The sequence below is a fragment of the Penicillium mononematosum genome, assembly GCF_028829835.1.
Source record: "Penicillium mononematosum strain IBT 11891 chromosome Unknown utg000001l:1.0-4488741.0:1.0-4491989.0, whole genome shotgun sequence".
In the NCBI taxonomy this organism is placed as follows: domain Eukaryota; kingdom Fungi; phylum Ascomycota; class Eurotiomycetes; order Eurotiales; family Aspergillaceae; genus Penicillium; species Penicillium mononematosum.
The window spans coordinates 1350064-1376475 of record NW_026643271.1 but is presented as its reverse complement, the minus strand read 5'-3'; the positions used below and the strand labels follow the sequence as shown (position 1 = coordinate 1376475).

The 26412-nt window shown below is 52.2% G+C and overlaps 5 protein-coding genes across 5 annotated transcripts; 2 read left to right on the top strand and 3 right to left on the bottom strand.

Moving 5' to 3' along the window:
• Positions 1 to 1023: 1023 nt before the first annotated feature.
• On the top strand, positions 1024 to 19647 carry nrps1 (uncharacterized protein; the record flags this gene model as incomplete). The annotated part of the gene is made up of 9 exons (XM_057287276.1): positions 1024 to 1587; positions 1659 to 2075; positions 2142 to 2444; positions 2507 to 3491; positions 3541 to 14112; positions 14164 to 14543; positions 14595 to 15823; positions 15874 to 16918; positions 16969 to 19647. Coding segments are annotated over 9 exons (18174 nt in total), but the record flags the coding sequence as incomplete, so codon positions are not given.
• Positions 19648 to 20216: 569 nt separating this feature from the next.
• Positions 20217 to 22001, bottom strand: N7519_000496 (MFS transporter; the record flags this gene model as incomplete). Its single annotated transcript, XM_057287275.1, has 4 exons — positions 20217 to 21062; positions 21112 to 21535; positions 21604 to 21625; positions 21677 to 22001. The coding sequence occupies 4 exons, from the start codon at positions 21999 to 22001 to the stop codon at positions 20217 to 20219; spliced, it is 1617 nt and encodes a 538-aa protein (XP_057153358.1).
• A 284-nt stretch (positions 22002 to 22285) lies between these two features.
• Positions 22286 to 22492, bottom strand: N7519_000495 (uncharacterized protein; the record flags this gene model as incomplete). The annotated part of the gene is made up of 1 exon (XM_057287274.1): positions 22286 to 22492. The coding sequence occupies one exon, from the start codon at positions 22490 to 22492 to the stop codon at positions 22286 to 22288; it is 207 nt and encodes a 68-aa protein (XP_057153357.1).
• A 179-nt stretch (positions 22493 to 22671) lies between these two features.
• Positions 22672 to 25084, bottom strand: N7519_000494 (TTC39/IML2 family protein; the record flags this gene model as incomplete). The annotated part of the gene is made up of 6 exons (XM_057287273.1): positions 22672 to 23505; positions 23555 to 24582; positions 24633 to 24699; positions 24772 to 24848; positions 24916 to 24933; positions 25009 to 25084. The coding sequence occupies 6 exons, from the start codon at positions 25082 to 25084 to the stop codon at positions 22672 to 22674; spliced, it is 2100 nt and encodes a 699-aa protein (XP_057153356.1).
• Positions 25085 to 25722: 638 nt separating this feature from the next.
• N7519_000493 (proteasome regulatory particle lid subunit SEM1) lies at positions 25723 to 26239 on the top strand (the record flags this gene model as incomplete). Its single annotated transcript, XM_057287272.1, has 3 exons — positions 25723 to 25831; positions 25892 to 26012; positions 26206 to 26239. The coding sequence occupies 3 exons, from the start codon at positions 25723 to 25725 to the stop codon at positions 26237 to 26239; spliced, it is 264 nt and encodes an 87-aa protein (XP_057153355.1).
• Between the last annotated feature and the right edge of the window lie 173 nt (positions 26240 to 26412).

Sequence of the window (26412 nt, the reverse complement as noted above, 5' to 3'; positions counted from 1 at the left end):
GTCCCGTCCTAGCTCGCCACACCTTACTGATGCAGGACCCCAGTTCTCGGATTGCCATGCCATGCACTCCCATCACCAGAGCTTCCAGACTAGAGGTGAGCGTGGAGCAACTAATCCGGGGTCAGTGCCATGTGCGCATCCGGCGGTGTACATCGTAACCTATAACCGCCGCACGAGGCTCGTATATCATCTGTGACGATGCCATGCATCGAACCAAAGCCTATATCCCCAGTATGAAGTGAGGGCATCGGCTGTCCCCCATTTTGGGAATATGTACCTGTTCGCCCAGCTCGCCCTAAGCGAGCTCGGCATGGGACAGCGAAGCAGACAATAGTGTCAGCATTGCAACCTTGTAAGCCTAAGGGGAAAATGAAACTGTAGATGATAGCGCCACCCAATATGAACATGATTCCGGGTTAAACGCCTCTTGCCCCTGACGGCTCTGAATTGCTATTCCCACGTTCCAGACCGCAAGGGTTCCTGATCGGGGGAATTGCTCTCATTTGGAAGAATAGTACTCCGGTCTACCGAGTACAGAGAGACAGAGTGGGAGACCTTTCCCCTGCATGATGACCTGTTTGTATTAGTTCGAGGTACTTTTCCAAGGGTTACCTTGGCAGTTCAAAATAGAAAATACGAAATTCGACATGGCAACTCGGAAATAAATAAATAAAAAAAGAAATTAAAAAAAGCAGAGAAGACAGTCTGACTTGGTTCCACAGGGGGGCCAAGTACACACCTGATCCACGTATGTTGTATTGTCTCTCGCCCTCTCCCTTCCATCTAGATCCCATGCAAGGAATATGGCGTCTATTACTGGATTCTGGAGAGATGTGTGGCCCATGCAGCCCTCGGCGGAGGTGGCTATTTTCGATTGTAAGGGAAATAATACGTATTTTCCAGGGAAAAAAAAACTTGTACTTAGTTTCTTTAAAATAAGACGAGACCTTCCGGATTCGCGGGCGCACTTGAACCACCGTCGAATTAATACTGTCGTTCATCCTTCGTACCTTCGTACCTTAGGCCCATACATACACATCCTCTCCATCGACCGAATACGAAACGAAACATAGACGGCTTGGTCCTATCCAGCCATTAGACATCATGGCTCAATCCACCAAGTGCTATCTTCCTCGGTTCGCTTCGACGGTTGACGGGCCTAAACGCCCAGTCTCGATGAAGACGAGACCCACGGCGGCTCAGCATGCGCAGTTATTAACCGCATCGAATGAAGGCCGTCTGGACCCAATCCTACGAGCCACCTGGGCTCTTTTGTTGCACTACTATATCCGCTCCGAGGATATATGCTTCGGTTACCAACATCTCGAGGGCGACTCGCGCTCTCCCAAATCTTCTGTACAGCGTTCTACCGTCAATATTTCGACGATCCGCATATCCATCAACGACAACGACTCTCTCAAAGCAATTGTAGATAAGGTGCGCGCAAACAGTGCGATTCGACAGAGCAATGGAAGCCCGGAGACTTCCGAGGCATATCTTCCTTTCAACACCATCTTCATGCTGCGCACATACGACCCGCCTGCTTCTCCTTCAAAACCTATTCTGGCGACAGCTCTTCCGGACGAGGTTAGTTTGTTATGCGAATTGGAGCTGGGATTTCCTTAAGACAAGATTGGAGTTGGGCTAACAATGCGCAGTGTCAAGTCCGTCTTCATGTCAAGGTGCTGCGTGGAGACATCAGCATCTTCCTCGAATGGCGCAAGGGTGACATGTCGGGGGAACAGATGAAGAGTATCGCAAACATTTTTGAGCAGTTGCTTGCCAAAGTGCTTTCTGCTGAGAACACCGCTATTAGCCAGCTTAATTTGTTCTCGGAGAACGACTGGCAACGCATCCGCAAGTGGAATTCCACTACTCCCCAGCTTCACGATCGCTGCATCCATGAGGCCATCCACGATCAAATGTTGAGCGGACCTGATCGTGAGGCTGTGTGTGCGTGGGATGGAAGTTTGACGTTCGCCGAGTTGGACCACCAAGCATCGAAGCTCGCATGCTATCTTCGCATGCAGGGAGTCGGGCCGGAAATCCGCGTGGCTTTGTGTTTTGATAAATCGGTTAGTCGCATGTTCCATGAATGTTACAGCATTAATTGTTATATACAACATTTACTGACTCCGCAGAAATGGAACATCGTTGCAATGCTTGGCGTGATGAAAGCCGGGGGAGCCTTTGTCCCATTGGACCCAAGTCACCCAACTTCTCGACTGCAAGGTCTCATCCAATCGGTTGAGGCACCGGTTGTGCTGTGCTCTCAGCATCTTGCCGATAAACTTCGTCCGATCGTGAAGACTTTAATACCCCTCTGTGCTGATACTCTAGATCCTCTGTCGGACCCTGCCGACAGCGTCAATCTTGCATCTGGTGTCACAAGTCAAAATGCGGCTTATGTTCTGTTTACCTCTGGATCAACAGGAGAACCCAAGGTTAGACTTTTATTGAAATATACCTAGTAATTTGCTGGAATAGCTGACTCATGATTTTACAGGGGACCCTCTTGGAGCACCGCGCGTTCCTGTCTGGGGCAATGGTGCATGGACCCGGGCTGCGCATTTATCGCGACTCGCGATGCCTTCAATTTGCCGCCCACACATTCGATGCTAGTTTAGCTGAGACGTTGACGCCGCTCATCCATGGTGCATGCGTGTGCATTCCGAGCGAGGAAGCTCGGCTCAACGATATTGTGAGCACCATCAACGAGATGCGAGTCACCCAAGCTTGCTTCACCCCGTCATTCATCGGCTTTATTGAAATCGAGAGCGTTCCAGGACTGGAGAGTTTAGTCCTGGCCGGGGAGGCAATGTCCCAGTCACAGCTCACTACCTGGTCCAAAATCAAACTGGTCAATGGTTATGGACCTACCGAGGCCAGCGTGGCGTCCGTCCTCAACTCCAATGTTACACCTGACACCGATTGCAAAGATATCGGACTGCCTATTGGTGTAAGAACTTGGCTTGTGAACCCTGATAACCACGATGAACTGGTCCCCGTGGGCTGCCCTGGAGAACTACTTTTGGAAGGCCCACCCCTGGCCCGGTGCTACGTGAATAATCCCCAAAAGACAAACGAATCGTTCATCTACGACCCTGCTTGGACTACATTGGACCCTGAAAGTGGCTCGAACCGTAGATTCTACAAGACAGGTGATCTCGTCAGGTACAACTCCGATACTGGTGCCCTGAATTACGTCGGTCGCAAGGATACACAGGTCAAGGTTCACGGACAACGGATCGAGCTCGGCGAAATTGAGAATCAGCTCAGCAAAGATTCGAACGTCACTCATTGCTCTGTCTTTTTCCCCAAGACTGGTTTCTCAAAGGGACGCCTGGCGGCAGTTGTGTCGTCCACTGGCTTGCTTGCGGAACAGTCTGATTCGGACTTGGAACCTCTACGACTGGTCTCTGCCTCGAAAAAAGGCCGAGCTTGTCCCCGGCATCCGAGAGCGTCTATCAGCTCGCCTCCCTACTTACATGGTCCCTGCGGTTTGGTTGTGTGTCGAAGCTCTGCCACTTCTGCCATCAGGGAAGCTAGACCGCAAGGGCATTTCCACTTGGGTCGCCGGTATGGAGAGCGATCCGGATCTGCAGAGCAGTGCCTCCGCTGCAATCGTCGACGCAGAAGCCTCACAGCCCGCCAACGACAGAGAGGAAGCTTTAGCCGCTGTATATAGCCGTGTCCTCAACATTCCCCAGAACCAGCTCAATTTGAATGAGAGCTTCCTCGCCCTTGGCGGTGATTCGATCGCAGCTATGACATGTATCGGTCTCTGTAAGAAGCGTGGGTTTGCCCTCTCTGTACAGGAGCTACTTCGCAGCAAATCAATTCGCGATCTCGCAACTCGCGCAAAGACGATTGATCACCTTACGACTTACGAAGAAGCTGTTGACGAACCCTTTAGCCTGTCGCCCATCCAGACCCTTCACTTTGGTGTCCGCAAGGAAGGCCAAGGCCACTTCAATCAAGGAATCCTCACTCGCTTGAACAAACCCGTCGACGAAAGGACCCTCCGCAAAGCTGTCGAAACGCTGGTATTTCGGCACTCTATGCTCCGTGCACGGTTCACTGACACAGGTTTCGCCACGGCGTCCAGTCAACACATTACTCGCGATATCAAGGGATCTTACAGATGGCGAATGCACACTCTTGGCAACATGAACGAGGTCGAAACTCATGTCGCCGACAGCCAATCCTCTATCAACTGCTTCTCTGGGCCACTGCTGGCAGTGGATTATTTCTTGGTGAAGGGGCAGCCTAATGTGCTGTCAATGACGGCTCACCACTTGGTTGTGGACATTGTCTCCTGGAGAATTATCCTGGAAGATTTGGAAGACATCATTCTAAACCCCGAGAAGACGGAAACCAGTGATGGTTCGTTGCCTTTCCAGACCTGGTGCCGCCTGCAGAATGAGCACTGCAACACCCTACGTGCTGAGCACAAAATTGCAACTGATGCTCTCGCTGTACCCGACTTTGGTTACTGGGGGCTCAAAGACACTCAAACTACGTATGGAGATGTGGATTGTGCCTCGTTTGAGATCGACCCAGCCCATACCAATGCTATTCTGCTGGAATGTCATAAAGCTCTTGGCACCGAGCCAATTGACTTATTCCTGGCAGCAATGCTCCACTCATTTGGCCGCGCTTTCCCCGATCGTTCTCTTCCAACGATCTATAATGAAGGCCACGGACGAGAAGTCTGGGACCCGTCCATTGATATTTCGCATACTGTTGGCTGGTTCACCATTCTGCACCCAATTTTTGTCTCTGCATACAAGTCAGACAACCCCATTGATACCCTCATCCAGGTTAAGGACCTTCGCCGTCGCGTCACGGACAATGGCCGCGCAGATTTCACCAGCCGTGTACTCCCAGCTGAGGGCAATCAAGGGTCCAAGCACCCTCATCCCTTTGAGATGTCATTCAACTACGTTGGACAACACCGAGATCTACAGAGGAAGGATGGTCTCTTCCAACTTGTTGATCAGATGGCTGGAGAAGCTGGGCAAGGAGGCGGCGCCGCTGACTTTGGATCAGATACTCCCCGCTTCGGTCTTTTCGAGATCTCTGCGATGGTCGTGGCTGGAAAGGTTCGATTCAACTTCTCCTTTAACAAGTTCATGCAGCACCAGAATCGTATTCACCGATGGGTTTCCGAATGCCAGGAGCTGCTTGTAACCCTCTCTGAGCAGCTTCCTACCCTCGAGCCGCGTCTGACTCTCAGCTCGTTCCCAATGCTGTCGTTGACCTACCCTACCTTGGACAAGTTGCTCAATGAAAAATTGCCTGCTATGGGTATTGAGTCCCCTGACTTTGTTGAGGATATCTACCCTTGTTCTCGCATGCAGCAGGGTATCCTACTTGGTCGCAAGCGAGATAGCTCCTACTACGCTGTCCACGACACCTTCGAAATTCGGGCTACTGGATCTGGCAAGCCAAACCTCGATCGCTTGGTCAATGCATGGCAGAAGGTCGTTTCTCACCATGCGATGTTCCGCACCATCTTCGTTGAGAACCTCACTCCTCGCGACCCCTTCTGTCAGGTCGTGCTGAAGGGTTACGATGCTACTCCTGTCTTCCTGCAGTCATCAGGGGACGATGACGTGCTGGCCACGTTCGATAAGGAAGACCCCAAGGATTACAGCGAGCCTGAACCAGCGTATCGTTTCACTATTTGCCAGACACCCACTGGCAGACTGTTTGCTCGCATTGAGCTCAGTCATGCGGCGATGGACGGTAACTCGATCTCGATCATCCTCCGTGACTTGCAGCTCGCATACGCAGGCAGACTTGAGGAAAGCCCTCAGCCTTTGTTCAAGGATTATATCCAGTACCTCCAGGACGCGCCGAACGAAGCCAGCATCAACTACTGGCGTTCGTACTTGGATCAGGCTAAGCCGTGCCACTTCCCCGCCCTCACTGACGGTCAACAATCAGCAAAGGCACTCCGGTCCATTCCTGTTAACTTCGGAGCCCTTGACGATCTCCAATCTGTCTGCGAGAAGCGCGGAATCACTCTCGCAAATGTCTTCAATGCCGCATGGGGCCTTACTCTCCGCGCTTTCTGTGGATCCGACGATGTCTCCTTTAGTTACATGGCATCCCTGCGTGATGTTTCTGCTGACGGCGTCCAGTGGGTGGTTGGACCAGTCATCAACCTTCTAATCTGTCGCATGAAGGTTGCCGATGACTCGAAGCTCAGTGATGTGCTACACCAAATCCAGAACGACTACATGGAAAGCCTTCCTTACCGTCACACTTCGCTCATCGACATCCAGCATGCTTTGAAGCTGTCCGACACCAATTTGTTCAATTCCGGTGTCTCCTACCGCCGGCTTCCCAGTTCGAAGGATGCTGTCAGCAGCGAAATCGAGTGTGCTGAGGTTGGCTCAATTCACGATCCCGCCGAGTTCCCGGTATTCATCAACCTCGAGGCCATGGACACCACGGCTCGCATTGACCTCAACTACTGGACTACGAACCTCTCTGATTCACAGGCTGCCAATGTGGCCAATACATATCTTCGATGCCTTGAGAACGTTGTATCGAACATTGACTGTGAAATCCGGCAGCTAGACAACTTGAGCGAGGATAACCGTGCCCAGATCATGGCGTGGAACAGCAAGACTCCCAAGCCCTTCGAGAAGTGTGCTCATCATGTCGTTCAAGAGATGGCCAAGAAGCGGTCTGATGCGCTGGCTGTAACTGCTTGGGATGGCAACTTGACTTACTCCAAGTTGGATCAATTCTCCTCTCGCCTGGCAAGCTATCTTGTCACCTTCGGTGTCGGCCCCGGCACACTGATCCCCATCTGCTTCGAGAAGTCTATCTGGAACATAGTCTCCACATTGGCAATAATGAAAGCCGGTGGTGGCTGTATTCCAGTTGACACACCCGAGAGTCTGGCTGTTGTTGAGAACTGGATTGTCGACAACGTCGTGCAGGTCGCTCTGGCTTCCCCGGAGAAGGCTCAGGTCCTCGAGGATGCCGTACCGTACGTCATCCCTGTAAGCGAGTCTCTTCTCGAGTATCTCGCGGACGAGGCTCTCAACCCCGTGGCACAATCATCAGACGTCGCATACGTCGCTATGACTGCCGGTACGTCTGGCCCGGCTAAGAGTGTCGTCCTTGACCATTCAACCGTAATGACCCGTGCCGAGGCATTCGCTACCACCATGGCAATTGCCGATGTGTCCAGGACTCTGCAATTTGCACCCCATACATCCGATGCATTTATTGTTGAGGCATTCGGCACTTTCATGTGGGGTGGTTGCATTTGCATTCCCGCTGACATTGACCCTCTCAACTTGGCTGCCTCTATCAACGCGCTCCACGTTAATGTTGCTAGCATCACCCCAACAGCCGCAAGCTTCTTCTCCCCCAAGGATGTTCCCGGACTGCGATCGATCGCCCTCGGCGGCGAAGTTGTGCCCCAGAGCGTGCTCGACCACTGGAAGACCGACGACCTCCAATTGCAGGTTTTGTATGGAACATGCGAGAGCTCGGCGGCCTCCTTCCATGTATTCTGTTCTCAGGACGAGCACGAGCCTGCCCTCATTGGAAAGAGTACGTCCTGTGTTTCGTGGGTGGTTGACCCCTCCAACCACGACAATCTTGTTCCGATTGGTAGTGTTGGAGAATTGGCCCTCGAGGGCCCTGTTATTGCCTCGGGCTACCTCGACAACCGGTCTGTAGAGACCAGCGACTTCTTCGAGAACGCTTCTTGGCTTTCTGGACAACGAGGAGGGCGTAAACACCGTCTTTTCAAGACCGGAGATCTTGTTCGGTACAAATCCGATGGCTCCCTCGTTTTCCTCGGCCGAAAGAATGATAAGAATCAATCCGCCTTGGCTAGCGAGCTTATTCAAACTCAGACGCGCATTGATACACTCCTGGACAAGAATAAGTGTGTTCTGGAAAGCGTCCAGCTGCAACGCGGCGACATGAAGACAAATGCCCTTGTTGCTTTCGTGGTCTCTTCAGACACCATCCCAGTCACTTATGGGGAGCGCGTCCTCCAGTCCGCAACGCCCGGAATGAAAGATGCCATGTCTAGCTTGCACGCTAGTCTGAGTACCAGTCTTCCTGGTAGCAAGGTTCCGAGTTTCTACATCCCCATTTCCTCCCTCCCCTTGACCGTCTCTGGAAAGCTAAACCGCCAGGCCCTCAAAGTCGAAACACAGGCGCTCTCGAGCAGCGCTCTTGAGTCTTTCGACATTAAGCATTGGAACGGATCCAAGACTGGTAACCGGGCTTCACGACATGCCAGTCTCTCCGGGGCCAACATCGCTTTCTGGAAGGAGTATCTCGCCGACGTTGAGCCCTGCGTTTTCCCGGCGCTCTCCCATGAAGCAACCGCCAATGTCCGCTCCATTCGCACGCTCAACAAGCAGTCGGCCAACATCCATGCCTTCAGCAGATTGTCTGGTCTGCCTGTGGAAACTCTCTTCCAGTTCGCCTGGGCCGTCGTTCTCCGGTGGTACACTGGCTCAGACGATGTTTGCTTTGGATATTCCGTCGCAGCCTCGGAGATGAAATTGGAGACCGATGGAGTTTCCACCTGCCGCTTCCTCGTCCAGAACGAGCAAAAGCTGCAAGAGACTCTCCAAAAAGCAAAGAGGGACTCTGAGATCAGTGCATTGAATGTAGCTCCCTTGGATGCAGTCAAGCACCAGCTTGGACTCGATGACACAACGCTCTTCAACACCTCCCTGATTTATCGCACAGCTTCCAATCTCCCCAAGGGAAGTACCCGGGAGCCAGGCACCTCCAGTGCTTACAAGATCTTGGTTGAAGCTGAAGTCTCGCATTCGTACGCCGAGATACACTTCACCTACTCCTCAGAGACCCTTTCCTCCTTCCAGGTCAGCCATGTCATGGACATGTTTGACCAAGTCTTGGACGATTTGATAGCCCACAACCTCCGTGACCGCACCATAGGGGACCTCAATATACTCCCTGAACGCTCAGTTCGCCGAATCCGCGATTGGAATGCCGTATCCCCTCCTAGAGTGGAGAAGTGCGCCGACGAACTCATCCAGCAGCAGGCCCTCCTCCACCCCCGCGCCGAAGCCGTCTGCTCTTGGGACAAGAATTTCACCTATGGGCAACTTGAAATTGTGTCCAGTCGCCTGGCTCGTCATCTCTCCAGCCTTGGAGTCAAGCCTGAAGCCTTTGTGGTGTTGTGCTTCGAAAAGTCAGCTTGGGCTGTAGTCGCCCAGCTGGCTGTTCTCAAGGCGGGTGGAGCCTTCGTCTCGATTGACCCATCCCACCCCGATTCTCGACTGAAGATGCTTATTGATGAAATTGGCACTAACCTTGTCTTGTGCTCGTCCTCAGTCCACACCAAGGTTTCGAAGCTGTCCGCTAAATCATTCGCCGTGTGCCAGACTTCAATCTCCCAACTTCCTGAGTCGCCTTTGGCTTTGCCCGGCGCTCGTCCTACTCCAAGCAATGCTGCATATGCTATATTTACCTCTGGTACTACCGGGAAGCCGAAGGCAACTGTCGTCGAACATACTGCCCTTAGCACCACCGCGATCGCCATGATCGACGGCCTGCACATGAACTCCACAACCCGTGCTCTGCAGTTCTCTAACTACACCTTTGACGTCAGCATCTTGGAGATCATGATGATTCTCATGACTGGTGGCTGTGTCTGTATCCCCAGCGAGGATGAACGCATGAACAACTTGGGTGGTGCCATCTGCCGAATGGAAGCCACCTACATCTCGGCACCTCCTGCCATTGTCAATACACTAGAGCCGAAAAGCGTCCCCAGCCTCAAGGTCATTATCACAGGCGGCGAGAAGATGCCCGCCAACCATATTGACCGCTGGGCAGACCGGTGTGTCATCAATGCCTATGGTCCCTCCGAGGCCACTGTCGTTGCTACAGTTGGTGTCAAGGTTGATTGGGATGGGAACCGCGTCAATGATGATCCCACATCCATTGGAACATCTCCAAATTGCAGAGTCTGGATTGTCGATCCGAACAACTCCGACCGTCTGCTGCCTGTTGGTGCTGTCGGCGAGCTGATCCTTGAAGGAAGCAACATTGCCCGTGGATATCTTGCCAACGAGGAAAAGACGAAGGCCTCTTTCTTCAAGAATCCTGTGTGGAACCGTCATTCTGGCTTGCAGGGCGTGTTCAAGCGAACTGATCGCATGTATCGCACTGGTGATCTTGTTCGCTACAACAGCGATGGCAGTCTGGCTTTCATCTCCCGCAAAGACACTCAGATCAAGTTCAATGGCCAGCGAATTGAACTGGAGGAGATCGAACAACAATGTATCCGCTGCCTACCTGAAGACTCTCAGGTCGCTGTTGATGTCGTTGTTCCCGAGGAACGGACCATCGCCAAGGGTCTCGCCGCATTCTTCACGGTCCATGACCCAGATTCCAACGGCGGCAGCAACGATCAATTTGCCCCCACGGTCCCTGGAGCCGATCCACTGCTCCTGCCCATCTCCATGTCCAACATGGATGCCATTCAGAAGTTGAAGGGCTCTCTGCCCGAACTTCTGCCTCAGAGCATGATGCCCCGGCTCTTCTTCCCTATCCGCAACTTGCCCTTCACTTCCTCGGGGAAGATTGACCGCCGAAGATTGCGGGCCATGGTCCAGACCTTATCCAAGGATACTCTTAAGTCTTACATTACGCTTAACACCTCCGACAGACGGGAGATTTCCTCAGCTACTGGCCTCGAGATCAAGCTTGTGGCCCTTGTCGAAAAGACCCTCGAGCTTGAAGCTGGATCTGTGACCGCCGATGACAGCTTCTTTGGTCTGGGTGGTGATTCCTTGTCCGCCATGAACCTCGTCGGCGCTGCTCAAGCAGAAGGTATCGCACTCACCGTCTCGAGCATCTTCAATTCCCCGATATTGGTCGACATGGCCAAGAGCTGCGTCGTGTCTGATGGACCTGCGGAAGTTAAGAAAGAAGATATCAAGGCGTTCTCATTGCTGCCCTCTGGAGTCTACCTAGAAAACCTGATGGATGAAGTCACCGACAGCTGCGAAGTGTCCAAGGACCTCATCAGCGATATCTACCCATGCAGCGCTGTGCAGGAGGGTCTTCTCACGCTCTCTATCAAGCATCACGGTGCTTATGTTGCTCAGCCCTCATTCCGTCTTGCTGCTGGCATTGATGTCGGTAAATTCAAACAGGCCTGGCAACAAACGGTGGCAGACTTGGAAATCCTTCGCACTCGCATTGTCCACACTGAAGCTATGAACTTTGCTCAAGTTGTCCTCAAGGATGGCCCTATCTCCTGGGTCGAAGCAGAGTCGTTCGATTCTCTGCCCAACGATTTCCTTCACCTTCCCAAGCAAAATGGAGCAGCTCTCACTGGTTACGCCATGGTGCACCCCCGTGGCTCGTCTGACAGCTACTTTGTGTGGTCTGTTCACCATGCCCTTTATGACGGCTGGAGTATTCCTCTGGTATTCCGCAAGGTCGAAGAGAACTACTTTGCCTCACAGCCGAAGCGCGCTGGCACCCCTTACAGTCTGTTCATCGACTATCTGGTGAAGAAGGATATGGAGGAGTCTGATGCTTTCTGGAAGTCTTACCTGGCTGATCTGTCAACCACTCCTTTCCCTCATAACAAGAACGCTGTGCCTGATGCCATGCGTGCTGGCAACACCCAGTACCACAGCATGAAACTTTCCCGCACGCGCAACAGCGTCGACTTTACCATCCCCGTCCTCATGCGCGCTGCATGGGCAATTGTCATTGCCACTCACACTGCCTCCGGTGATGTGTGCTTCGGCGAGACTTTGTCGGGTAGAAATATCGATCTTCCCGGTGTTGCAGATATTGCTGGTCCTGTTCTGACCACTGTCCCCACCCGAGTCCAGGTTGACAATGCTATGTCCACTATGCAGTACTTGCAGAAGATCCACCAGTCGACCACCGAGATGATCCCACACTTGCACTCTGGTCTTCAACGTATCCGACAACTGAACAAGGATACCTCCGAGGGTTGCAATTTCCAAAACTTGCTTGTAATCCAGCCCGGCGATGGCGAGCTCGACAACAAGATCTGGATCGACGAGAAACGTGAAACAAGCGAAGACTTCTTCACTCACCCCCTTGTTGTGGAATGTGGAGTCACGAAGACAAGCATCTCGTTCACTGTTCACCATGATGAGCTTGTCATCAGCGGATGGCACACCAAGCGACTTACCGAACAATTTGCACATGTTCTGCAGCAGTTGATTGCCTTGCCTAAGAACAGCACGAGCAAGCTCGGAGATTTGGAGGTCGTGAGCCCCAAGGACAAGGCTGAAATTGGTACATGGAACGAACGCGTTCCCCTCACAGTGGTACGGACCGTCCAAGATTTCATTCGTGAGAAGTCCGAGGAGACTCCGAATGCCCAGGCTGTATGTGCCTGGGATGGCGACATCACCTACAGAGAATTCTGGAACCTGGCCTCTGGCTTTGCCAACTACCTGGTCTCTCGCGGAGTTGGCCCAGAAGTGTTTGTTCCAGTCTGCCTGGACAAGTCAGCTTGGGCAATGGTCACCCTCATCAGTATTCTCATCGCTGGTGGTGGGTACGTGCCTCTGGATCCCTCCCACCCTACCTCGCGACACGAGGAAATCCTCGCCGACGTCGGCGCCAACATGATACTATGTACCCCCAATTATACAAACCGCTACAGCCGAGTTGTGAAGACTGTTATCCCCATCAGCAAGGAAACGATCAAGGCCTATGGCGCACTCAAGTCATCTTCCCGTCGCCGAACTGAAGTCGAACCCACAAACATGGCTTACGCTCTGTTTACGTCTGGGAGCACCGGTCGGGCCAAGGGAATTATTGTCGAGCACCGCAACGTGGTCAGCAGTATCATGGCATTCGCGCCGTGGGTACGCATGGATGAGACCTCAAGAGTATTCCAATTCGCTTCCCTCACTTTTGATGCTGCTGTTATGGAGACTCTTGCGATTCTAATGCTCGGAGGTACCATCTGTGTGCCCAGCGAAGACGACCGTCTCAACGATGTTGCGGGCGCAATTCGTCGACTTAATGTTACCTGGACGTTCCTCACCCCTTCGATTGCAAGCATCATTGAGCCATCTTCGGTGCCTTCCCTCAAGCACCTCGTCTGTGGTGGTGAGAAGATGTCCAATGAAGTCATCACCAAGTGGGCCAATTCTGTTCACCTCATGAACGGGTACGGGCCGACCGAAACCTGTGTGTTTGCTGTTATCGACAATGCAGTGGCCACCAACCGTGATCCCGGGCGTATCGGATACGGTATTCCCAGCACTCTCACCTGGATTGTTGACCCCGACAACCATGATCGGCTGACTCCTCTGGGCGCAGTCGGTGAACTTGCACTTGAAGGTGCTCCGTTGGCCAGAGAGTACCTCAAAAACCCCGAGAAAAACGCAGAAGCATTCACTTCGGACCCTGCCTGGATCAAGGACTTCACGCCTGCGGTCCCCGGTCCTCGCCGAATATACAAGACTGGGGATCTTTGCTACTACAACCCTGATGGATCAATTCAGTACATCAGCCGGAAGGATCACCAGGTCAAATTGCATGGCCAGCGGATGGAGCTTGGTGAGATCGAGCATCGCCTTTCTGAAGATGCTCTTACCCGCCATGCTGTCGTCGTGCTCCCCAAGAACGGCCCGCTTAAGCAGCGCCTGGTCACTGTGATGTCTTTGAACAGTGTGGCTGCTGATACCAAGCTTATTTCTGACAAGCCTTGTGAGCTTGTTGATGAGAATGAACTTGAGCGCCATGCTTACAACGAGCTGGTCGAAGTCCAGCAGAATCTTGAGAACCAGCTGCCCATTTACATGGTTCCGCAGACTTGGGCTCTCATCAAGAAGCTTCCCATGCTCGTTTCCGGAAAGCTCGACCGGAAGAAGATCACCGCCTGGGTAGAGGATATTGATGATGCATCCTACGAGCGTATCATGGCCGATTACGATCGCATCAAGCGTGGCAAGATCGAGGAGAAGCCGCAAGAAAAGGAAGAGAAGAATGGATCGCTCAGCATCATCCGCGAAATATTTGCACAGGTGTTGAATATCTCCCTACAGAAAGTCAACGTCGACCGCTCCTTTGTCAGTTTGGGTAAGTATCCCATCATTCCAAAGCAGTGAACATACTAACCAGTTCTCACAGGCGGCGACAGCATCACTGGAATGGCTGTCATTTCTCGCGCTCGCAAACAAGGCCTTATCCTGACACTACACGACATTTTGCAGAGCAGATCACTGAAGGAACTTGCTCAAACAGCCGGCTCCAAGGCACCTGTTTCACAGCGCGAAGAGAAGTCCGGTGAAGGTTTCGCACTTTCTCCTGTCCAAAGGCTCTACTTCCAGAGCTCGGACTCGTTCAAGGGCGCCGCTCGCTTCAACCAGAGCATGACTGTCCGCATCGCTCGTCGTTGTGAGGGTGAGGTCCTCAAGCGCGCCGTCAAGGCTGTTATTGGCCAGCATGCCATGTTCCGCGCGCGCTTCAGCACATCTAGTGACGGCACTTGGCAACAGAAAACTGCAGCGGTAAGCTCCCTACAAATCCCTAATCGAACATTTTTTAACTCAGCCTCACAGGAGGTCGATGAATCTTTCCGATTCCGCGTTCACTCTGTGGGCGATACCCGTGGGATGGTTCCAAAGATTGCTGAGAGTCAAAATTGCCTCGATCCTCTCAATGGACCTATTCTTGCAGCCGATTTGTTTAACCTTCGCACAGGTGGTCAGGTCTTATTCCTCGTCGCTCACCATCTCTGCATTGACATGGTATCATGGCGCATCGTGCTCCAGGACCTCGAAGAGCTCGTTGTCTCTGGATCTCTTTCACTCGACAAGGCATTGTCCTTCCAAAGCTGGTGTGCCATGCAGACCGAGAGAGCCAAAACACACGATGCGACTATCTCTCTGCCTTTCACTCCTGAGAAGCCGAACTTGCCTTACTGGGGCATGCAAGGTTCACCCAATGTTTACGGAGACATCAAGATGGAATCTTTCATGTTGAGTGAGGATACTACCAAATTCATCCTGGATGGCTGCCACAGCGTCTTCCGGACTGACACTGTCGACATTTTGCTGTCTGCCATCATTTATTCCTTCGCTCGGACCTTCACTGATCGCAAGGTGCCGACTATTTACAACGAAGGACATGGCAGAGAACCCTGGGAAGCCGACATTGATCTTTCCAGAACAGTTGGCTGGTTTACCACAATGGCCCCTTTGCTAGTGGATTCCGAAGCTCGTAAGTTTCCCATGCCTCATCTTGTCGACAGACAGCTGACACAACAAGGTGCCCTCAACGACATTATCAAGCGTGTCAAAGACACCAGGAGGAAGATAGCAGACAATGGACGTCCTTACTTCGCCAAAAACCTGCTTCAAGACCAGGGTGCTGATTTCCCTGTCCCGTTGGAAATCCTGTTCAATTACCTGGGTAAAATGCAGCAACTCGAGCGAGCTGATTCGCTATTCCATCACCATGGTAGCGTCTTTGACAGCTCGGACTTTGCCGTCGCAGGTGACATGGGTCCCCAGACTGCTCGTTTCGCCCTCTTCGAAGTATCCGCCATTGTCATCAAAGAACGCCTCAATGTTGCCTTCACCTACAACCACAAAATGCAGCATCAGGGCTCTATTCGCCGCTGGATTCTCCAGTGCAAGCAGACCCTTGACAAGGATATCCTCACCCTGAAAACGGCCACTCCAGAGCCCACTCTCAGTGACTACCCCTCCTCCCAATTAACTATCACGGCCTCCAGATGCTCACTGCGAGCACCTTCCGCAGGGCCGGCATTCGGGACAAGGACGACGTCGAGGACATATATCCCTGCTCTCCGATGCAGGAGGGCCTCTTGCTCAGCCAGCTCCGCGATCCCAATGCGTACATGTTCCATACTGTGTTTGAGATCAAGGATGGCAAATCTGGCAAGGTCGACGCTGAGGGAGTTGCCCGCGCTTGGCAAGCCCTTGTCGACCGTCATCCTGTGCTCCGAACTATTTTCGTCGACAGCAACTACACGGGCGGATCCTTTGACCAACTGGTGCTCAAGAATCTTTCCGACAATATCCTACGCGTGCAATGCCAGGACTCCCAGGTTGAGGAGAAGTTGGCTGCTATCTCTCTCCGTGACAGGAACGCAATGCGCCAAGCAAAGCTTTCTCACCAATTGACAGTTTGCAAAACGAACACCGGACGTGTAATCCTCAAGCTGGAGATGAACCATGCCATCATCGATGGTGGCTCGGTGGATGTACTTCTCCGTGACCTGACTCTCGCCTACGAGCGTAAGATCGCCGAGGGTTCAGGACCTCTCTTCAGCGACTACATCAAGTTCATCAGGACTCAAAGCCATAGTGACGCTCTCAGTCACTGGAAGGAATACCTCGGCGGAGTTCACCCATGTCACCTCGCCCCATCAGCTGTGTTCGAAGCCAAGAGGGAACTCAAGGGTGTCATGATGAACTTCCAGCGATTCCCTGAGTTGCTCAAGTTCTGTGAACGAAGCTCGGTGACTCTCGCCAACTTGACCCTTTCCGCGTGGGCCATCGTCTTGCGACAGTTCACTGGCTCCGATGACGTTTGTTTCGGATATCTCTCTGCCGGTCGCGATGCCCCTGTCAATGGTATTCAGGACATGGTTGGAATCTTTATTAACATGCTTTGCTGCCGAGTCCAGTTCTCCGATCAGCAGACCCTGACGGACGTGTCCAAGAATGTTCAAGATGATTATATTCGATGCATTCCCCACCAAAGCTGCTCTTTGGCGAGCATTCAGCATGAGCTTGGTTGGCAGGGACAGTCCCTGTTCAATACTACCTTGTCGATCCAGAACCACTCCGTTGCGGGTGGCCCCAAGGACAAAGGACTGTCCTTCGATCTTCAACATGCACATGACCCGAGCGAGGTGAGTATCCGTCCTATCAATGCTTCGGTTCAACTGCTAACTAAATCCAGTACGCGGTCACTGTGAACGTTGAGATTGCCCGAGGCCAGGAGGGTATTCTTTTGAGATACTGGAATGATATTGTGTCTGACGAGGAGGCACAGAGTCTGGCTGACACCATCGCCAAGGTGTTTACTGGCTTCATTGAGTCCCCGGCTGCGACCCTGTCGCAGTCCACATTCGCTTCTGAGGCTGAACCTGAGTCAGTGGATTGGGATCGCTCCCAAACCACACTGGCAGACAAGGCAAAGTCGACTGGAGAGGCAATTGACAGCAGTGCTATGCAGAAAATTATTGATGATCGTGTTCATGAGATTATTGGTCAGATGTTGAGAGAAGGAAAACTGACGGTGCCTCCCATTCGCACAGAAGGGTTGTCAAGCTATGGTGGTCACACTGATACCATAGCCGACTCACCGTACCAGTTAGGTATACAAGGAGCAGATGATTCGGGTGTTTGTTCGGCGACTTCCCGTTCCAGCGAGGATGGGATGTCGGTCGATGTGGAAAGGAAATTGTGGAATCTTTGGAGCACAGCTCTTGGCCTCTCACCTAACGTGGTGAGACACCAGGACAGCTTCTTCAAGTTGGGCGGTGACAGCATCACCGCCATGAAGATGGTCAGTGCTGCTCGCGAAGAGGGCCTGGTCCTTACTGTTGCAGATGTCTTCAACAATCCTGTCTTCGAGGACATGCTGACAACAGTGCGAGCCGCCAATGTCACTCAGCAGATGCTGAATGCCGATCTCAAGTCAGGCGGCCACAAGGAGGCTGACAGTGATTTGCTCAATATCACCCCGACAACACTGGGGCCCAGCCCCTCTACCGAGAGCCTCGAGGTTCTCAAGCCATCGTGCGTCGACGATGCCGCGGTGCAGAGCGGTATCTGTCCCAAGGTTGGTGTATTCAAGGGTGGCATCGCCGATGTACTCCCTGTCACTGACTTCCAGGCGATGTCTCTTACGGCGACTCTCTTCAAATCTCGATGGATGCTTAACTACTTCTATCTTGAGGGCAACGGTCCACTGGACCTGAGACGCCTTCGTGAGAGTTGCTTGAAGGTTGTCGCTGCATTTGATATTCTGCGCACAGTATTTGTGTGCTTCCATGACCAGTTCTTCCAGGTCGTGCTGCGCAAGATCCGTCCCAGCATTTTCGTTTATGAGACCGACCGCGCTCTTGATGAATTCACCATGACCCTTCAACAGAGAGATCGCGAATACGGACCGCGCGAAGGCGAGCAGTACGTGCAGTTCTACGTTGTCAAGAAGAAGAACAGCGACCAGCACCGTATCATGATCCGCCTCTCACACACTCAGTATGATGGAGTGTGCTTGCCAAAGATCATGGCTGCCATTAAGCACGGATATGAAGGCACCCCGCTGCCTCCGGTTACCCCCTTCGCTGGTTACTTGCGACAGTTGCCAGGAACAATCACTCCAGACCATTACCGCCACTGGACGGACCTTCTCAAGGGCTCTCACATGACCCAAGTTGTCCGCAGAAGCGGTACCAACATGTTCCAGAACGTTGGAGCATTCACAGAGATCCACAGAAAGATTGAGATCTCGCCCACTGCCCTTGGAAATGTCACTATCGCAACTGTCATGCAGGCTGCCTGGGCCCTGGCCCTTGCCAAGCTCTCTGCTCAGTCTGATGTTATCTTTGGTCTGACTATCAGCGGCCGCAACGCCACGGTGCCAGGTATCGAGAGCACCGTTGGCCCCTGTGTCAATGTCATCCCGGTCCGCGTGAAGTTCGACGAGAAATGGACCGGTGTCGACCTATTCCGCTACCTCCAGGACCAACAGGTCTCCAACATGCCTTTCGAGTCCCTGGGCTTCCGCGAGATCATCAAGCAATGCACTGACTGGCCCGATTGGACCTACTTTACCACCTCAGTCTTCCACCAGAACGTCGACTACGAAGGAAGCATGCAGCTCGATAACAACAAGTACCGCATGGGTGGTGTCGGCGTCAATGACAACCTAGCCGATCTCACCATGGTATCCCGTCCCTCCGGGGAACGAGGCCTCGATGTCACCCTCGGCTACTCCGAAAAGGGCCCTGTGATGCCATCATTCGCATCCAAGGTTCTCGACATGGCCTGTGAGATTGCACAATCCCTCGTCGCCAACCCAACCAACTCCCTACCCTCCGCGAGCATGCTACGCTCTCTGCCACCGCAGACAATCGACGATCTACCCCGACCATCAGACGAGCACTTCCTCAGCGCACATCTCAAATCGCGCTCCATCGCAGAGCTGCTCGTGCATTCAGACATTCTGTCTCGCTCGTGGCACCAGGTCCTGCCCAGCCGCACCACGACCGGCCCCGTCGACCCAGAAGCGGACAAACCCACCCATCAATCCGCCTTCCAGTTGGACTCGTCCTTCTTTGATCTCGGCGGTGACGTCTTCAATCTAGCCCAGCTTACCTGGCTTCTTGAACAAGAGGGTCTCAAGGTTCGATTGGAGGATCTTATCGAACACCCGACTTTCCTAGGCCAAATGGCCGTGCTGGCTTTGCATAACGCCAAGCACCAGGAGGATATGCCAACAGAGCTTCTTGCTACCGGTGCTGCACCGCCTGATCCTGTCGGTCGCATCGAAAAGAAGAAGACATGGTCCAAGGCCATGACCATAGCGAGAAAGTTGACTGGGCGAAACACGGTCACCAGCCGAGCTTGATCTCATGATCAAGGTCGAATCCGCGAAGAAAATAGAGAAAAGCAAAAAAAAAAAGCAAAAACAAAAACAGGTGCTGGTCTCGAAAGGCTAGACAAAACCCACCAAAAAAAACTCGCTTTCCTTTTGTTATTCCTTATGTCTCTGCATGTTAATGTTGCACGTTTTGTATTATGGTCTTTGTACGGCTTTGGCTTTATGGCTTTGGATTGGGTACATATGGCATTCAATTGTCTTTACTCACTATATTCTCTCTTTATGTCTGTCCACATCTCTTTCCCTGTTTACTCTGCTATTTTTGTGCTTGCTGCTTCTTTGTTATACTCTAATACGCGGAAACTTGCCTATTGAATATTCTCCCTGTAGGAAAGGAAAGTAAAATTTTAAGACCAGATCCTCATATCATACCTTCTAGGAAATAATATGACTCAACCTGAGACGCTGAAACATCGAGGGTATAAATGCAAGGGATGGACGTGCCAAAACAGAAACCAGGTCGTCATCAAATGTGCTCATAACCCAGTAGTAGAAAACATGTACAGTAACACCATATAGAATAATTATGACGAATTTTAAACCGAGTCTCGCGACCACGTCCCGCGCGCTCGAATCCGCTTCCCGAACTTATAGAACAAATACGGAATGGGAATGAGAGCAACAGAGATGAAGCCCAGCACACTAGCAGCCCACGGAACACCAAGATTATGAAACATGGCAGCTGTGAAGAGCGGGAAACAGCCCGCGAACATCGAGCGCAGGAAAGTATTTGCCGCGATCGCACTAGCAGAGTATTTCTGGAATGTATCAATGAGGTAGTTGAGAGCAGCCTGGAAGATAGTGAAAAAGCCCAAGCCCATCATGACAGCACCGATATTCGGACAGATCCAGTGGATGTGTTTCGGGCTTGTCCAGCCGAAAACGAACATCCCACCAGCGAAGAGAACAGAGCCGATCATCATAGGCGGGAGACGGGCTTCTGGGACGGCGCGGTTGTTGTTCGCTTTGAAGCGCTTTATGTAGAATTTCTGGTTGGCGAGGTTGATACCTCCACCCATTAGGATTCCGACTAGGTAGGCGAGGAAAGGGAGGGCGCCGACGACTTGGTTCCAGCCGCGGAGTTCCTGGAAGACGATTGGGAAGGCCGCTAGACTGAGATAGAGGATACCGTAGACGAAAGATGCGTAGAGGGCGACGAGGAAGCAGATTGGGGTTGCGAGGAGTTGGAAGGGACGGACGAGGTACTTGTTACCTATTTCTTTGAGAGTCACGTCCCATTCTTCGTGGCGTGCATGGAGGGCCCAGTTGCCGCTTTCGAAGCGGAGTCGGCGGGCCTTGTAGACCAGCAGAACTGGTGGGTAGCTCTCGTCGACGAAGAGGAGGTCCATGGTTAGGAAGAACATCATCATGATACCGGTGATCTAGTAGGTATTAGCATGGGTTTCGACCTCCACGCATGGAAGAACTCACATATTCAGTCCAGCGCCAGCCCAGATAGCTCTGCACGATGGCACCACCTGCGATAGGCCCGATGACAGGCCCGCCCACTACGGCCATGGCGTAGCCGACAATGGCGGCGCCACGCTCTTCGGGGCTCCAGATATCACTCAGGACTCCGCCGGTGTTGGTAACAGGTGCCGAGCCGAAAAAGCCCGTGAAGAATCTAGTGATCATAATAGTCTGCACGTCTTTTGCGGTGGCTGTTGCGAAGGAAAAGATCGCCGCGAGAAAGTATGGCGGTAGAACTGCCGTTTTGCGTCCATAGAGCTCAGACAGAGGTGCCCAGATCAACGGGCCCAATCCCAAGCCGAACAAAAGTAATGAGGTGCCGAGTGTAGCGACCTCATTCGAGATGCCGAACTCCTGGCTAATCTGTATCTGACCAGTGGAGTAGCTGGCAGTGTGATTAGGTTAATAATGCATAAAAACCGCGCAGCTTAAAGCAAAATGAAATAGACATACATTGAACTGGCCCACGTCGAGCCTGCAATTGATAATTAGCGTTACTCCCGACCATTTCCCCGTGCGTACATACCCATAGTAGTTAATCCATACAACACCGTCGTGATAGCCTTTTTCTTGAAACCCCAATTCAACGGTCTGTACGGATCATCCGGCCCATCAAAATCGACAATGACATCGGGACTTGTCTTGCTGTGGGTAAGTGGATGATAGAATTTCGCCGTCTGGCCGGGCTCTCGACTCCGAATGCGCGATACTATTGACTGCGTGCGCTGTTCAAAGGCCGAATACCCCGATGCCGCGGTACTTTGCTTTTCCAAAGCTGCGATTTCATCCCCGTTGCGATGCGGTTCAATCTCTTCGGAATTGCGGTAGTCATGTTCTGTCCGTTCAACCATTATCGACAATTCATCGGAATGTCGCAGGACCAGCACTAATGCTGGGGAAGGTATGAGAGATGAGGATATATGAAGTCGATTTACGGGAAAGTCCGTGGCAAAAAATCAAGCTCGGAGATAAGAGGGATATGACGGAAGAATTCTTAACAGGAACTGTAAGGCTGAGAGATAATCTTTGACATTCTGGGGATTTGGATTCTTTTTATTCTTCGCCATTTTTATTTTTTTTCGGACCTCCGATGGGACAAGCCGTGTTATCCGAGAGCTCAAGGGCTGGAATCCCGTTATGTGCCCAATGGGGGTTTCGGGATACCCCAATGGACTTCCTTCCTTTCGGCATCGCCATTCAAACCCCGAGGCTTATCCTTCCGATCCCGGGGGGGGATACAGGGAAATGGCTCGGCCTTGGTCGCCATCGCGCCGAACAGAAGTTGAACGCCTGGCTCTATCGGGGTCTGAGCCAATGACATTCGCGCTACTCTTGTAGACATGACGGAGGTTGAGTTTGAGTTATCTGACCTGAGAGGAAAAAAGATATAAGACATAAAAAGAACTTCGTTAAACATCTAACCCTAACATCTACTTGTACTCTATGCATTCATGTTACACAAAACCTTCAGGGCTATGAACAGAGACCGTGCCCAAGGACTGAAACACAAAATAATCGTCATTAGACTGTCGGGTGCATGCTCTCCCACTTGTGAACGGCTTCCATCGCCGCAGTAACCTTGAGTCCAATACGAGCGTCCAGCTCGTAACTCTCCCAGCGAGCAGCATGATCGAGGTATTCCTTGCACTCGGATACCTGCTTTCTCTCGCTCTCCGTGTTCGTCTCCCCAGATCCCGCGGATGCTTCATCCGACACCTTGGGGGAAGCAATCCCATGCAGGGCCTGGTATGCGGGACGCTCCATCCAGAAGTTGGCTGCCATCTCAAAATGTGCCGCTGGGTGGACCCAGTCATCCTTCAGGTGGCCCTTGAATACAGACTTGTCGTGGTTCAAGACGCGGGTCTGCAGGATCTTTTTCGCCTCATCGTGTCGGTACAGGGATCGTAAAACGGCAGCCCGGAGAAGCTCCAGGATGGCCTTTTCTTCCGTTCCCTCGCGAGACCAGGTCTTGTTGTTTTCGCTTTCGCACCATTCCAGCCGGGTCAGGGACTCTTGCAGCTGCTCGTTGGTCATGCGACTGTGTCCGTTCCAGAAGAAGATCATTTCTTCGACGGGGTCCACTCCAATCGCATCTACCAGAGATACGTTCCATTCCTTAGCGCGCGCTTCCCATTTGGCAAGTTTCCGAGTCACAAAGATATCGAACGGCAGCTGTCGGGCCATGAATTTCTTTTTCCCGGCGAATTCGGGGGCCTTCCGCATGTACAGTGTGGCTTTCTTAGCATGCTCCTCCGCAAGCTTTGGATCGTTGAGTGATTGCCGGTACTGGACAACGTGGCACGCTCCGGCGATGTAGTAATACAACGAACGAGACCACGAATTAAGGTCCACGCACTGAAAGGGTTAGCTTGATGTTTCAAAATCTCCGGAGAAAAAGTTTTACCTCGAGGAATGCTTCAGCGCAGGCGTCATATCTGTGGAGAAACAGTGCGTTCAGGCTCTTTTCGAACACGCACAACCCCTCAACTTGCTTGAGCGGGCTCTTTTTGCCCGTGGACAACAGATCCAGAGCGCTGTCCAGGTCCTTATTCGCACCTAACATCCGTGATTCTTCAAGCAGCCAAAGCTGACTGTTGGGGAACCGGGACCGCATCTCCGCCAGCAACGCAGCCAGCCTCTCCTGTGGGTATCCCTCGACGTCGGCTTCGCCAGGAGTTGGGTCGGGCATAATATCGCAGTAGCGGACAAAGCCATTGTAATATCCTAGCAGTGCAAGAGCAGCCATGGCACCGATGAGGTTGTGGAACTTGCTGGCTTGCCAGAGCATTTTCAGCCCACGTTGCTTGTCGCCGTGGAAGCCGATAATGGAAAGAAGCTTGCTAAATGCCGGTGGAACCATAGAGATCAGTAGAAGAAGGATACCAAAACAGAAATTGGCACCAGAGTGCACAAAGACATCGATTTCGTTTTTGAATATGTCCGAGTCAGGGTCGTGGTGGATATGCTTCGCGGGTGTGGAAGTGCCGGTTGAGGCATCTGGTGACACCCCTCGGGACGAGATCGCCAGTCCATTCATTGATGAACTGAGCTCGGTTTGCTCGACGGTAGCCCCTTTTGTGCCTTTTTTAGAAGACAGACTGGACGATTCCGAGCTTGACAGGTCACTCGTAGTGGGCAGTGTGCCTTTGTGAATATCTCTCTGCTCCATAAACTTCTCTTCCATCTTCATGATAGCGTCCAGTGCGATATACGCCTTTCTCAGCCGATAGAATGCTTTGATACTTTCAGTCAGGCTCTCATTCAACACCCCAACAACCGCATTCATCAATTGTGCGATTGCTTGACACAAGACATATTCGGTACCGGCAGCATAGATATCGGAATGGAAGGCATTGGGCGCTTGGGCGTTTTGCTGGGACCGCGTTTGGTCGCTGGCCGCGCTGGTTTCTGCTTCATAAAGACGTTCGGATGCTGCGGGATTGTCAGAAACAGTAGATTTAGAAGATAAAAAGAGCATCGACCTTGTCGCATAATCTCCTGCTCGAAGCCTAATGTTGCCCGGACGAATGCGACCACGCCTTTACCCAGCTATTCGCTCGAGGATCAGCAAATTTCCTTAAGGTATGTGCTACGTCATAGCTTATAGTGACGATCACCCACGTTGTGGAAAGACGAATTGCCCGTGGAAAGACCATTCTCGGCCCCATCAACATCATCGTTGAGAATCAGCGTCGCCGCTAGTTGGGAATGGCATTAGTCAGTGCTTGAAGGTCCCGAGGTCGCACATTTCCCATAGGCGCATACCTGTCATCGCATCATGCACTGGCACGAATATCACGGTCAGCATCCAATCAAATGATCACTATTGGCTTTTCTAGAGTATATCGCATAACTCACAGTCTTTCAACTCAACCTGCGAGTCCACAGACTGTGCCGGCTTCTTGCCGTACAACCAGGACCCGACTCGTAACATGGCGGAAACCGCTGGCAGTGACTATGAAGAAAGAATTTTTCAATGGGGACAAAATCCACGATGGGCTCAGTTCAGGGCAATCCGACCAGGCCGAAAATAGAGAGCGCCGGATCGGGAAGAATGTCAATATGCCAACTGTGCGATAGCGGAAACCCGATGGACGAGAACATCACCCATAGGAGAGAATAGCAAAGAGAAAAGGGAAAACACAAAGAAAAGAAGTGGAGGGGAAGAGAGGGAAAAGATTACGGGGGAGGGGAAGAAGTAATATAACAACACGTCTGGGGCTGAGGCTCTCATCCCATGGATTCTTTTTGCCGGCAACTCCGCGCGTGGGCAACTCTTTTCTTTGATAGAAGGCCAATTCCATATCGATCTGGGTATTTTGAATTACTTTACTGTATATTAGCCTCATCCATTCCCTTCCTCAATATCATTATTCGTTTTACCAATTTCCTTTCATTTAAATCCCAACGCTCTACTGTTTCCCAACTTGTCCCCCAACTACATCATCCTTATCGCCTTATCGCGGTCTTACTAAGTCAAACCTCCGACCTCCGACCTCAAAGCTGCCACATCCACCGTCCACATCTCCACCTATCTACCTTTGATCCTCCCGATCTATTACATTTTCCACAATGTCAAACCCAACTACCCAGAAGGCCGATGCCCCAGAGCAGGCCCCGCCCCAAGCGAAACCCCAAGTCTTGGAGGAAGACGACGAGTTCGAGGATTTCCCCGTTGAAGGTATCGACCAGACATACAAGCACTCCCCCGGAACAACGAAGCTAACCCTACAATACCCAGACTGGCCCCAAGAAGAAGCCGAGCAGACCAACGGCTCGAAAGCAAACGACGGTAGCGAGCACCTGTGGGAAGAGAGCTGGGATGACGATGATGCGGCAGAGGACTTCTCAAAGCAGCTCAAGTGAGTTCGCCTTTCCTACACTTCCCACACTTCAAATACCCTTTATGCTATGTTCCTTATCTGGAGATTCATTCATTTCAATATCTATATCCACACCGCCACCGATGCTTGCACCCTCCCTTGCCACTTCCCCGCCAAAGCTGTCAGCTTCCCCTCCTTCACCGCACCCACTAACATCCATCACCTCATCCAGGGAAGAATTGAAGAAAGTCGAAGCATCGGCTTAAAGACGAACCTGGACAAGCGCACCAAAAAGAAATAAACCCCCCGCGTCGGGTTTCGGGATGGGTTCATTATCGAGTTGGCTGGCCATTTCATCTCGCACACTATACCCCCCTGTCTTTGGAACCAATGGGAGGATTCAGAACCATAATTGCCGCATGCATTTGTCGGGAGCTTG